The sequence below is a fragment of the Rhinatrema bivittatum genome, chromosome 14, assembly GCF_901001135.1.
Source record: "Rhinatrema bivittatum chromosome 14, aRhiBiv1.1, whole genome shotgun sequence".
Lineage (NCBI taxonomy): Eukaryota > Metazoa > Chordata > Amphibia > Gymnophiona > Rhinatrematidae > Rhinatrema > Rhinatrema bivittatum.
The window spans coordinates 3692903-3705239 of NC_042628.1; the positions used below are offsets into that span (position 1 = coordinate 3692903).

Genomic DNA, 12337 nt, shown 5'->3' on the forward strand with positions numbered 1-12337 from the left:
TGGACACAGGAACAGGCGTCCTGGTCGATCAACCGCCTGGAGACCAGAGCAGTCCGTCTGGCGCTCATTCAATTCCTGCCTCTCATCCGACAACGTGCGGTCCGGGTTCTCTCGGACAATGCGACCACGGTAGCCTACATCAACCGACAGGGAGGCACCAAGAGCCCGGGGGTGGCCCTCGAAGCGGCCCGTCTCATGGCCTGGGCAGAGCGGTTCCTCGACCGCCTGGCGGCCTCCCACATCGCAGGCGTGGACAATATTCAGGCGGACTACCTGAGTCGGCAGACGTTGGACCCGGGGGAATGGGCTCTCTCCAACGAGGCAATGTCACTCATCACTCGGCGCTGGGGAGCTCCCGCCATGGACCTCATGGCAACGTCGGGCAACGCAAAGGCTCCGCGGTTCTACAGTCGGAGGAGAGATCACGGGGCGGAAGGAGTGGACGCCCTGGTGCTACCCTGGCCTCCTCATGTTCGGCTGTACGTCTTCCCGCCGTGGCCTCTGGTGGGCAAGGTGGTGCGATGGATAGAGGATCATCCAGGGCAGGTCATTCTGGTGGCGCTGGAATGGCCGCGGCGCCCGTGGTTTGCGGACCTGCTCAACCTGGTAGTGGACGGACCTCTGCGATTGTCACACCTTCCGCGGCTACTCCATCAGGGTCCGGTATTTTCGGACCAGGCGGAACACTTTTGTCTCGCGGCCTGGCTTTTGAAAGGCAGAGTCTGCTGCGCAAGGGATACGCAGTAACCGTGGTAGACACTCTTCTCAAGGCACGTAAGACCTCCACTTCAGTCGCCTATGTACGGGTCTGGAAGGTGTTTGAGGTCTGGTGTGCTGGACATGGAGCCTCCGCAACGGCGCCTTCGCTCCGTCAGGTCTTGGCCTTCCTCCAGGAGGGCTTGGAGAAGGGTCTCTCCTACAACTCCCTGCGTGTGCAAGTCTCTGCTCTAGCCTCCCTGGCTCGTACCACGGGAAATCCAAATCCTTCGTCTCACCCGGACGTCTCGCGCTTCCTCAAAGGAGTCAAGCACCTGCGGCCGCCGGTGCGACATCCCTATCCCTCCTGGAATCTCAACCTGGTGCTCCGGATCCTTGGTAAGGCTCCCTACGAACCGCTGCGACAGGCCTCCCTTAAGGACGTCACCCTTAAGACGGTGTTCCTGGTTGCCATAGCCTCGGCAAGGCGCATCTCCGAGCTTCAGGCGCTCTCGTGCCGGGAACCGTTCCTCCGCTTCACGGACTCGGGAGTTTCCATTCGAACGGTTCCTTCGTTCCTACCTAAGGTGGTGTCCTCCTTCCACTTGAACCAGTGGGTGGAACTGCCGGCCTTCCCAGCAGATGCGCCCCAGGCCCTCCGGCGCCTCGACGTGAAGCGCTCTCTGCTGCGCTACCTGGAAGTGACCAATGAGTTCCGGACGTCCGACCATCTCTTTGTGCTTTGGTCCGGGAACAAGAGGGGACTGCAAGCGTCTAGAACTACCATCGCAAGGTGGCTCAAGGAAGCGGTGTCCTCGGCCTACATAGGCGCCGGGAAGGCTCCCCCGGAGGGGGTCCGGGCTCATTCGTTGCGTGCCCTGGCCACGTCCCGGGCGGAGTCTCAACATGTTCCAATTCAGGAAATCTGTCGCGCGGCTACATGGAAGTCGCTACACACCTTCTCGAAGCATTACCGGTTGCAAATGCCGGTAGATGAGGCGGGTTCCTTTGGGGACAGGGTCCTCCGAGCAGGGTCTTCAGGGACCCACCCGGTTTAGGGAAGCTTTGGTTCATCCCACGGTCTGGACTGATCCTAGTACGTACAGGGAAAAGAAAATTATTCCTTACCTGCTAATTTTCGTTCCTGTAGTACATAGGATCAGTCCAGACGCCCACCCGGGTTTTCTTTTCTTCAGTAATGGTCAGACGCCTGCTCGTGTACGTTCTATCTCCTGTCCCTCCAACTCCTGCATTCTGATGTTTTGTTGTGGTTGCCTAGTTCTTCACAGTTCTCCTTGCAAGTTGCATTGGTTATATGTTCTGTGGTTACAATTTGATTGGCGCTTGATCCATCCTACTTTCTGTCTAGTGTTGTTTTTCGCTAGGCTTTGATATTCTCGATACTGAGGATCCCTGGAGGGTGCACCTGCTTATATGTCAGCACCCTCGGAAGTTTGCTCTGACTCCATCTGCTGGACGGGGGACATAACCCACGGTCTGGACTGATCCTATGTACTACAGGAACGAAAATTAGCAGGTAAGGAATAATTTTCTTTTATCTTGCAGTATTTCTCTTCGTTTTGATGTAGGTTATGTACACTGCCTTAGGCAACCTCTGAGGCTGAGAATGTGATTTAGAAATATAGGAAGTAAATAAATGTACCTTCAGATAACAAAAGAAAATGAAGCGTTTATTTATTTATTAATTTTGGGCAGAAGCCTAGTAAACGACAACATGAAAACAGAAAATTGGCCTATCCAGTTTGCCCAGTTGCAATTCTTCTACTTTGGGTAGATGAGCACAGAATCCCCACACTCAACTCAAAACTAGCTCCTCATATCCCCTAGCCCTCCTGCAACACTTCTTCCATTACTGCTTTCCACATCAGTCCCAAGAGTGCCCAAATTCTGACAAAGCACTGACCTCCATTGGCAGGTCATTTTGGGCCCTGTAATCTTCCTCTATGATTCGTTTGAGACCAGTATTAAATCCAATACTCAGGTCGCCTTTAAGTCTTGTTATTACCAAGTTTTCTAATAATTCATCAAAACTAGTGAAGCCATTAACCAAAACACACGATTTGGGCAGTTGCTGTACAAAACAAAACCCAAGTCAAGGGAAGCTTTCAGAGCTCCTCTTTCTTTTTCAGACTTGTGTGCTCACAGACAGACTCCAAAGGACAGTGCGCTCCCTCCCTCTCCATACTCGCTGAAGTTTAGGTTTTAATCATATTTATTCCATGCAGGTTTCTGTGAAAGTAGACTTCTGTCTACTGCATTGAAATGTTGCTATATTACCGCTATTACTAGCAACGGTAACATGGAATAGACTTACTTTTTGGGTACTTGCCAGGTTCTTATGGCCTGGATTGGCCTCTGTTGGAAACAGGATGCTGGGCTTGATGGACCCTTGCTCTGACCCAGCATGGCAAGTTCTTATGTCCTTATTAACTCTGTCTAGCAAAATTCCAGCATGGTGAGTTGATTTAGGTTTTGTTTGGTAATGAGTGGAGGTGCTCCTTTTATTGTGACTAGTTTTTAGAATTTGATTTCAGTGCCCTACCTGCTATTTCCTTGTGCCAGTAATATTATCCAAATAGGTGCCTGCTGAGTTGCTGTACTCTCAAGAGTAGAGTATTGCTTTGTAAACATTGTATTACTCTTAAAGAAGAACAAAACAATGGTACATTTCTTGCGTTTTACAGATTGCTTGTTTAATATCTGAAGAACTGTGCATTGCATGTTTTCTTTGGCAGTGTTTCATGGGGAACTGATGGTTAACACAAGTTAAAATTATTTGTATTTATTTATTATTACGCTTTTCAAGCAAGTTGCCCTTTCATTTCTGTTCCTCTATCAACTCCAACAGAGATGGCATGGCTTATAATAAGAAAGCTTTCATGTTTTTTGGGTTTTTTTTGTCATCACCCACCACTTAATAAAGGGATACATTATTTACCAAGATAACTATCAGGTAGTATGGATAATGATGCACTATTGTATCTTTTGGGATATATTACTCAGTTGCTTCTTGTTATATATCTCTTTAGCTATTATAAGCTGTTGATCAGTGAGAATCATTCAGTTGTCCGAATTCGCTCCAGCAATGAAATGGACACAAGCCTACGTTCTTTGTTACACGTACCTACGAAGGACTCTCAGGATTACTACTCCCTGGGTGACATTGTGGAAAATGGGCAAAGCCTTGATGGCAAAGTCATTAATGTTCTTGCTGCAGTTAGATCGGTAGGTTGGAGAAACACCAAAGTGAAAAGGCACTTTTTTCCCTACAGCCTGACTGCTTCTAACAAAATACTACAGTAGGAGAGTTTGTGATTGGTTACACAACTTCTGCCTCAGAGATTTATACAGAATCTAGTGAAAACTGCCTGCTTTGGATCAACCTCTATAAAGTTCCATACTTAATGTGCCTTTTTGTTTGTGCTGGTACATAAAAAAACCCCATGTTATCTTTAAATAAGTGTTTCTGCTAGGGATGTGCAGAGGGGCCAAAACGTTACATTCAGTATTCGTATTCGTGGGGGGGCAGATACGTTGCATTCGGCAAGGGGGGCCCCGATCTGTTCATGCGTTCCATTCTTATTCGTTTCCCGACTAAAATGTAATTAACTAAAAACCCCCGCCCTCCTGACCCCCCCCCCCCCCAAGACTTGCCAAAATTCCCTGGTGGTCCAGCGGGGGTCTGGGAGCCATCTACTGCACTCATGCCTTCGGCTGCCGGTATTTAAAATGGCGCCGATAGCCTTTGACCTTACTATGTCACAGGGGCTACCGGTGCCATTGGTCGGCCCCTGTCACATGGTAGGAGCAATGGACGGCTGGCGCCATCTTGTGCTCCTACCAAGTCTTGGGGAGGTCAGGAGTCCCCCCAAGACTTGGCAAAAGTCCCTGGTGGTTCAGTGGGGGTCCTGGAGCCATCTCCTGCACTCGGGCCGTCGACTGCTGGTATTCAAAATGGCGCCGATAGTCTTTGTCCTTACTATGTCACAAGGGCTACCGGTGCCATTGGTAGGCCCCTGTGACATAGTAAGGGCAAAGGCTATCGGCGCCATTTTGAATACCGGCAGCTGGACCCCCGCTGGACCACCAGGGAGTTTATCAAGTCTTGGGGGGGGGGGGGTCAAGAGGGTGGGGGTTTTGTTTAAATTCACTCCTTTAGACGGCCGAATAATTCGCTGAAGATTCATTGTATTTGTGGGAATCGTGATACATTTCGCTTCCCCACAAATACAATGAATATGGCCCTATATGTTGCGGATTGCCAATAAGTTGCAAACGAATGCACACCCCTAGTTTCTGCATTGCAAGCCTCAGCTTAGGACTATCTACACATACAATCTAAATCATGCTTGCTTTTTGATGGAGAAAGCAAGTTTACTTACCTGTAAAAAGGGCACTCTGTAGACAGCAGGATGAATTAGCCATTATTATCCATCTGTCTCACTGGAAAGTTGAATACTTCATTAAAGGATAAGCTCTGTAAGAGCTCTGAAAACTGGCACTGTTGAATGATGTCATTCATACATAATGGCTAATTCATCCTGCTATTTATGGAGACATCTTACTATTCCTTAACAGAAGGCTAGGGGGTAACCTGCACAGAGCAGCAGTTACTACCCTTAATAGAATGCTTGAGGGTAATCTGCATAAAGTGGCAATTACTACCTTAAAAAACTTGCTTGGCAGATTAGATGGACCATTTTGGTCTTTATCTGCCATCATTTACTATGAGGTCAATATTCAGTCACTATCTGGATAGCAAAGTTAGCTGAATAAGCTTATCTGGCTAACTTTGGAGGTATATTTGTGCAGCTGCACTATTGAATATAGTCAGCTATCTTAAAATTAACCTGCTAACTTTACCCAGCTAACTCTAGGCCAGCTCTTTGGCTCAACCAGTCTTACAGGGTCATTTTTCAAATTGCGTTAGGGCCCTAATGCCCGCGTTATTTTTCGCATCTCGCAATGTGAAAGAAAATTTTGAAAATTCAAAGGGGAGGAGTTTGGGCGGAGTTTATGAAAATGAGGGGTGTTTAACGTTGCGTGCGATAGCGTAACACATGTTTTAACACCGGAAATAACTACACCTTTTTTCTGGGCAGGGATTTGAGAGAGAGAGAGAGCCTCTGGGGTGGCACACATATTAGGAAACTACTTATACCATTGTAGGAGGGTCAACTAGTAACTTGAGGTGAGGTTTTGGTGGTAATCTAGGGTTTGGGGGCCAGTTTTATATGAACAATCAAGAGGTACACACAGCACAGTACACATCAGTGAACATTTGATGTGATTTGGAATGAGAAAAGGAACACAAAGATGAAATTTCTACAATGTACTCTTGCCCTAGCTTGATAGCACCTAGGTAGAGAGTGCTTTTCTATAGAGCCACCAGGCATGCAGCACTGTAACATGAGTTTTAAATTTCTAAGCTGCTTTAGGAATAGCATCACAAATTATATTATTAATGCCAGTCTGATAGATTTATCTCAGCTGTAATGCCTCAAGTGACCAGACACAGGGCAAGAATCACTTAAATATTGCCCTATGTAATATATAATTTTGTACTCTTGCAAACCTGATTGCTGCTAACATGCAAGTGAATTGCAGGGGCATCTCAAAGAAACTTTAAAATAAGGCTTACTAGTAATGATTGCATGTGAGAGAGAATGAAACTAGTTCTCATGAATAATTTTTGTGATATTATAGTAAACAGTTGTCTTTTTCATGTAAAACTGCAATAATATAGGTACAAAGTTAGTGTGTTAATAAATTTCCTTTCTCTTTTATATCTGCATCTCCTTTATTTTATATTTTCCTAGTCATATATTCTTGATTTAGAAAAGGAACAATGGGGGAAGGATAAAATTTATAGATGACACAAAAAAATTCAAAGTAGTTTAATCACAAGCAGATTGTAAAGAGCAGCAGAAGGACCTTGCTAGACTGGTGAATTGGGCATCTAAATAGCAGATGAAAGGTAATGTGGACAAATGCAAAGTGATGCACATAGGGAAAAACTATTCAAACTGCAGGTACACTCTGCTGGGATTTGTATTAGGCATCACCACCCAGGAAAAGGATCTTGGAGTTATTGTGGACAATACATTGAAATCCTAAGCCCAGTGTGCGGCTCCTGCCAAGAAAAACTAATAGACTGTTCCCTGTACGTACCAGGATCAGTCCAGGACACCTGGGTTGTGACTCCGCACCAGTAGGTGGAGACAGAGCAAAACTTGTGGGCGGAGCCATATATGCCCCTGTGCCAGTCACAGCCCCTCAGTCTTACTCTGTCTCCAGTAGGTGGTGCAGGTGCGGTCACAGCCTCGGCCTGCACTGATTCTGGTAGTTAGTCAGGTTTTTTGGAATTTTTTTCTTTAAATTTGGTTTTGGAAACTTTTCATCTAGATAAAGAAGATTTTGGTTTTGGAAATGTTTTCTTCTAAAGAAAGAAGACTCCCTCGTCCTGAGAGCCTCCCAGGGGGGTTGGGAGGTTCTGAGGGGACCATCCCCCCCTGGTAGAGGCCGCTGCTGAGGGTCGAGGACCCGGCCCTTGCTGGCAGCAGCGTCGGGGGTGACACCGGGGAGCCCGGTTCACTCACCCCCGCTGGAGCAGGCACGTCAGGACCAGGGACAGCATCCAAGCGGCAAGCGCAAGTACAAAAAAAAAAAAAAAAATCTGTTTTGTTTTTACTTTGCGGCTTCCTCGACTCGCCGGCTCTCCGTCCTTCGCGGCTTCGTTCCGGGGGGGGTTGATTTTTACTGTAGATCCCTTCTGGGCACTGGCCGGTCGTGTGGGGGATGCCGGTTCTCCGTCCTTCGTGGCTTCCTTCCGTGGGGGAGGTGAATTTTTTGATACTGCAGATCCCTTCTGGGCACGTGCCGGTCGCGTGGGGGATGCCGCGTGGAGCCTCCTGCCGCGTGTGCGGCCCGGCGCGCACACCTGTATAGGGACGGCGTGTGTTTTTTCACGGGTCTCGGGCGGCGGGGGCCGTCCGAGACAGGTCGGTGAGCGCGGATTCGACCAGCGTCGGGGCTGCCGTGTGATGAGCAGGCAGGGGATAGCTCAGCTGTTTCGTCCCGCTGAGCGCCGTTCCCGCTAAGCGCGGGAACGGCGGCCATTTTAGGTGCAGTTAGTCAGGCCGCGCTGAAGGCCTTAGAAAATGGAGGTCTCCCTCCGGATCTTCCCCGCAGCAGCGAGCCCCCGGGAAGCCCTCCCCGGGGAGGGGGGGGGGCTGCTTCTCCGGTTTAGATGGAAGGGGGCCTCCTCTGTTTCGGAGGCCTCCCCTTTTCTTCGGATTTCCTGAAGTGCAAAAGATCAAGGCAGCAGAGGAGGAAAGCGGGGAAAGGATCTGAAAAGCCCTACGATCCTCCAAAGCGGAAGTACCCGGTGCGGGCAGACCGCAGGAGACGGACTCCGGAGCCCTCCGGTCCTCCAAGGCAGAAGTGCCCGGTGCCGGGCAGCCCGCAGGAGACGGACTCCGGCTCCTCCTGTTCGGAGGACGCAGCCCCGGCTGGGGGGGCGCTGAGGAGCCGGAGGAAGGGGGGTCAGACCTGCCAGGTACCAGCACAGGTACAGCAGTGGATGGAGTTGACCCCAGAGTAGTCCGCTTGTTCCCATGGGAGGAGTTGGCCCTTTTTTCCCGGCCATCCTGCAGTAATTTGGGGTGGAGGCCCACAGATGGAGTCTTGACCGGGGGCCAAGATGGATCCGGTCTTTTCCAGCTCACCGGTCCAGCAGTGGCCTTCCCGTTCCCCTTTTTCGGCTGCGGACATTTTATTCCGGGAATGGGATACCCCGGAGCGGGGCCTGAAAGTGAGTAGAGCCATGGTCAAGTTGTATCCATTACCAGCAGATACTCTGGAGCTTCTTCGGGTTCCCAGAGTGGACGCAGCGGTGTCGGCGGTAACTACGAGGTCAACGATCCCGGTTACAGGAGCAGCCGTTTTCAAGGATATCCAGGATAGGACAATGGAACTCCAGCTTATGCAAGGGTTTTTCAGGTGTCGGCCTTGGGGGGCGCGCGGCGATTTGTAGTAACTTTGCGCTGTGTGCTGGGTTCCAGTGGACCCAGGTTCTCCAGGCCCACGCGGATCTGTCGGAAGAGGAGGCGCGGCATGCGGATCACCGCAGATTCTCTGTATGACTTGCTCCGGACGGCCGCCAGAGCTATGGTCTCGCCCGGATCAGCGAGGCGCCTCCTCTGGTTTCGGAACTGCGATCCCAGGTAGTCGCGTCCTCCACGTTCGTCGGGACCCTCGTATGGGTATTCTTCCCCCCGGACCCCTCAGTGACAACAGTCCTTTCGGGGGCAGCGGTTCGGTATGCCCTCGCCGCAGCCTCTGTAAGTGGTCCAAATTGTTGGGGTGCGGTTAATGTTGGTTTTCGAGGACGGGGCCAGCGTTACGGCGGACCAGTGGGTCTTCGGTGTGTTAAGTCGCGGCTACGCGTCAGATTTGTTCGAACCCCAGCGGACAAGTTTCTCGTCGCTCCTTGCAAAGCTCCGGAGTAGGAGGCGGCAACGCTAGGCACCATCCGGCGCTTGGAAGTTCAGGAGCTGTGGTTCCGGTCCCGATCCATCAGCATGGCGACGGCCGTTGCTCCATTCGCTTCATCGTTCCAAAGAAAGACGGCACGTCAAGACCGATCCTGGATCTCAAAGGCGTGATCAGATGCCTGCGTGGGAGAAGATTCGTTCGGGGATTGCTTCGGTGTGCCCGGGCACATTCTTGGCTTCCCTAGATCTTACGGAAGCGTCCCTTCACGTGGGACTTCGACCGGAGTCCCAGAAATTCCTAAGGTTCTGCATGCTGGGACGTCCCTATTGTTTCCAGGCGCTGCCGTTTGCTCGCGCAACAGCTCCCTGCACATTCACGAAAGTGATGATGGTGGGGGCGGCGCAGCTACGCTGGGAAGGCTTCCTGGTTCATCCTTGCCGGGACGACTGGCTGATTCGCGCAAAGTCCGAGGGTCAGTGTCGACGGGCGGTGGCCCGGGTCCTACAGATCTTGCAGTCTCTAGGCTGGGTAATCAATTTCGGCAAGAGTCAACGGGTACCGACCCAGACCCTAGAATTCCTCGGAGCGGTCTTCAACAAGAGACAGGGCAAACTGTTCCTACCCAGGAACGCAGGTGCAAGCTACTGTTTCAGGTGAGGCGGTTGCTGTCTCTTCCCGGTCCTTGGGTCTGCGATTGTCTGACGGTCCTGGTTTCGATGACTTCAACACTCGCCATGGTTCCCTGGGTGCTCGTTCATCGGCGGCCGTTGCAGTCGTCCTTTTCTATCCCGATGGTAGCCGGTCTCGAAGGAGTTCTTCCTGCCTCTTCCACTCGAGGGCCAAGCGAGATCCAGCCTGCGTGGGTGGCACAATTCCAAGCTTGTGGTGTGTCCCTGCTGGTACCCGATTGGGCGGTGGTGACCACGGATGCCAGTCTCTCCGGCTGGGGAGCAGTTTGCCTAGGGAGGTCGGTCCCGGGGCTATGGTCAGCGTCTCAAGCCCAGTGGTCTATCAGCCGACTAGAGACCAGAGTGGTCCGTCTGGCTCTACAAGCCTTCTTACCGTTAGTACGGGGAATGGCGGTCCGAGTATTATCGGACAACGCAACCACCGTGACCTACATCAAGGAGGGACAAGGAGTCCACAGGTGGCTGTAGAGGCGCAGCTCTTGATGTCAGGGTCAGAGCTAATCTCGGCAGCATCGCAGCCTCCCACGTTGCCAGGGTCGACAATGTCCAGGCGGTTTTTTTCTCAACCGTCACCTCCTCAATCCCAGAGAGTGGGAATTGGGAAGAGCCGTTCCTCTTCATTTGCAAGTCCTGGGGAATGCCCCACATGGGCCTGATGGCCACGTGGCACAACGCAATCGCCCCGAGGTTTACAGTCGGAGTCGAGAAGGGGAGCAGAAGGGGTCGACGTGTTGGTGATTCCCTGGCCGACGGATGTGCGTCTGTACGTGTTCCCGCCGTGGCCCATGCTCGGCAAGATTCTGCGGCGCATAGGATTGCTCCCGTCCAACGTGATCTTGGTAGCACTGGAGTGGCCGCGCCGTCTGTGGTTCGCAGACCTCGTCCAGTTGTCGGTTGCGGCACCCCTTCGTCTCCGGGGGTTCGCGGGGCTCCTTCATCAGGGCCCCGCCTGTTTGGAGGATGCGGATCCCCTCTGTCTTGCGGCCTGACTTTTGAGAGGAGTCGGTGGCAGAGAAAAGGTTACTCGGACGCGGTAGTTGCTACGCTGCTGAGGTTCAGGAAGCAGTTCTACGTCCCTGGCTTATGTCCGGGTCGGGGTAGTCTTTGCGGAATGGTGCGTGGAGCGGAGTCTGGATCCCACTTCCGCTGCTATGTCCGATATTCTGGCTTTTCTCCAGGCGGGGCTGGCTAAAGGCTTAGCGTGCCGTTCTCTACGGGTCCAAGTGGCGGCGCTTGGTTGTTTACGAGGTAAGGTCCAGGGAACCTCCCTGGCTCTTCACCCGGATATTTCTCATTTCCTTAGGGGGGCTACACTCCTCCGTCCTCCTTTGTGGCCCCTTGGTCCTTCTTGGAATCTCAACTGGGTGCTTACCGCCTTCGGCTCAGCGCTGTTTGAGCCCCTGAAGCGTTCTACGATCAGGGATCTCATGTTGAAGACCGTATTCCTGGTGGCGATTACGTCGGCTCACCGTATCTCGGAATCGTAGGCTCTGTCCTATCGGGAGCCCCTCTAGCGCTTTCCGATTCGGGAGTTTCGTTGCGGACGATTCCTTCCTTCCTGCCCAAAGTCGTCTCGGTTTTCCGTTTTGCATCATTCGGTAGAGCTTGCCGTTTTCGCGGTTGGGGAGTCTTCGGACACGAAAACGAAGACCTTAAGAAACCTGGATGTGCGAATCTCTCTTCTTCGCTATCTAAAGGTCACTTATCCTTCTCGGGTGACGGATCATCTGTTTGTGCTGACTTCGGGTCCACAGGAAGGTTCTGCGGCGTCCTGCACGAAGATCGCCCGTTGGTCTAAGGAGGCCGTTGGCTCCGCGTACTTAGTGCGGGGCAATTCACCGCCTGTGGGTCTTCGGGCTCATTCGTCGCGGTCTCATGCTGCGGCTTGAGCGGAATCTTCCCGGGTGTAGCCTCAAGAGATTTGCAGGGCGGCTACCTGGAACTCGTGGCATACCTTCATTACACATTGCCGGTGGGATGTTCAGGCTGCTGAAACTGGGGGGTTTGGAGTGAGGGTTCTCTGAGCGGAACTCTCTGCTTCCCACCCTCGGTAAGTTAGCTCTGGTACATCCCAGGTGTCCTGGACTGATCCTGGTACGTACAGGGAAAGGAAAATTAGTTTCTTACCTGATAATTTTCGTTCCTGTAGTACCAAGGATCAGTCCAGGATCCCGCCCGCAGTGCTACGCTAGTGTAACGGAGAGTCCGCTCATCGATGTGTTTAGGTCAGCTGACCCCTTGTTTCTTCTCGCTCTCCCGGTTGGGGGAGTCCGGTTCCTGTAGGGGTGTTGGAATTTTTCAATTGCAAGTTGGTAAAGTTTGCTCTGGTTACCTTATGGAGTTTTCTACTTTGACATTACGTATGACTGAGGGGCTGTGACTGGCACAGGGGCATATATGGCTCCGCCCACAAGTTTTGCTCTGTCTCCACCTAC

At 51.8% G+C, this 12337-nt stretch overlaps 1 protein-coding gene across 6 annotated transcripts in view; it reads left to right on the forward strand.

Annotated features, from left to right (window-relative positions):
- Positions 1–12337, forward strand: part of MEIOB (meiosis specific with OB-fold) — a 43491-nt gene that overhangs the window by 15379 nt on the left and 15775 nt on the right. For all 6 annotated transcript variants that reach the window (XM_029576745.1, XM_029576741.1, XM_029576740.1 and 3 more), the window contains one exon: positions 3747–3942. In XM_029576745.1, coding sequence (XP_029432605.1) covers positions 3747–3942 — 196 coding nt within the window. The remainder of the gene's footprint in view (positions 1–3746; positions 3943–12337) is intronic.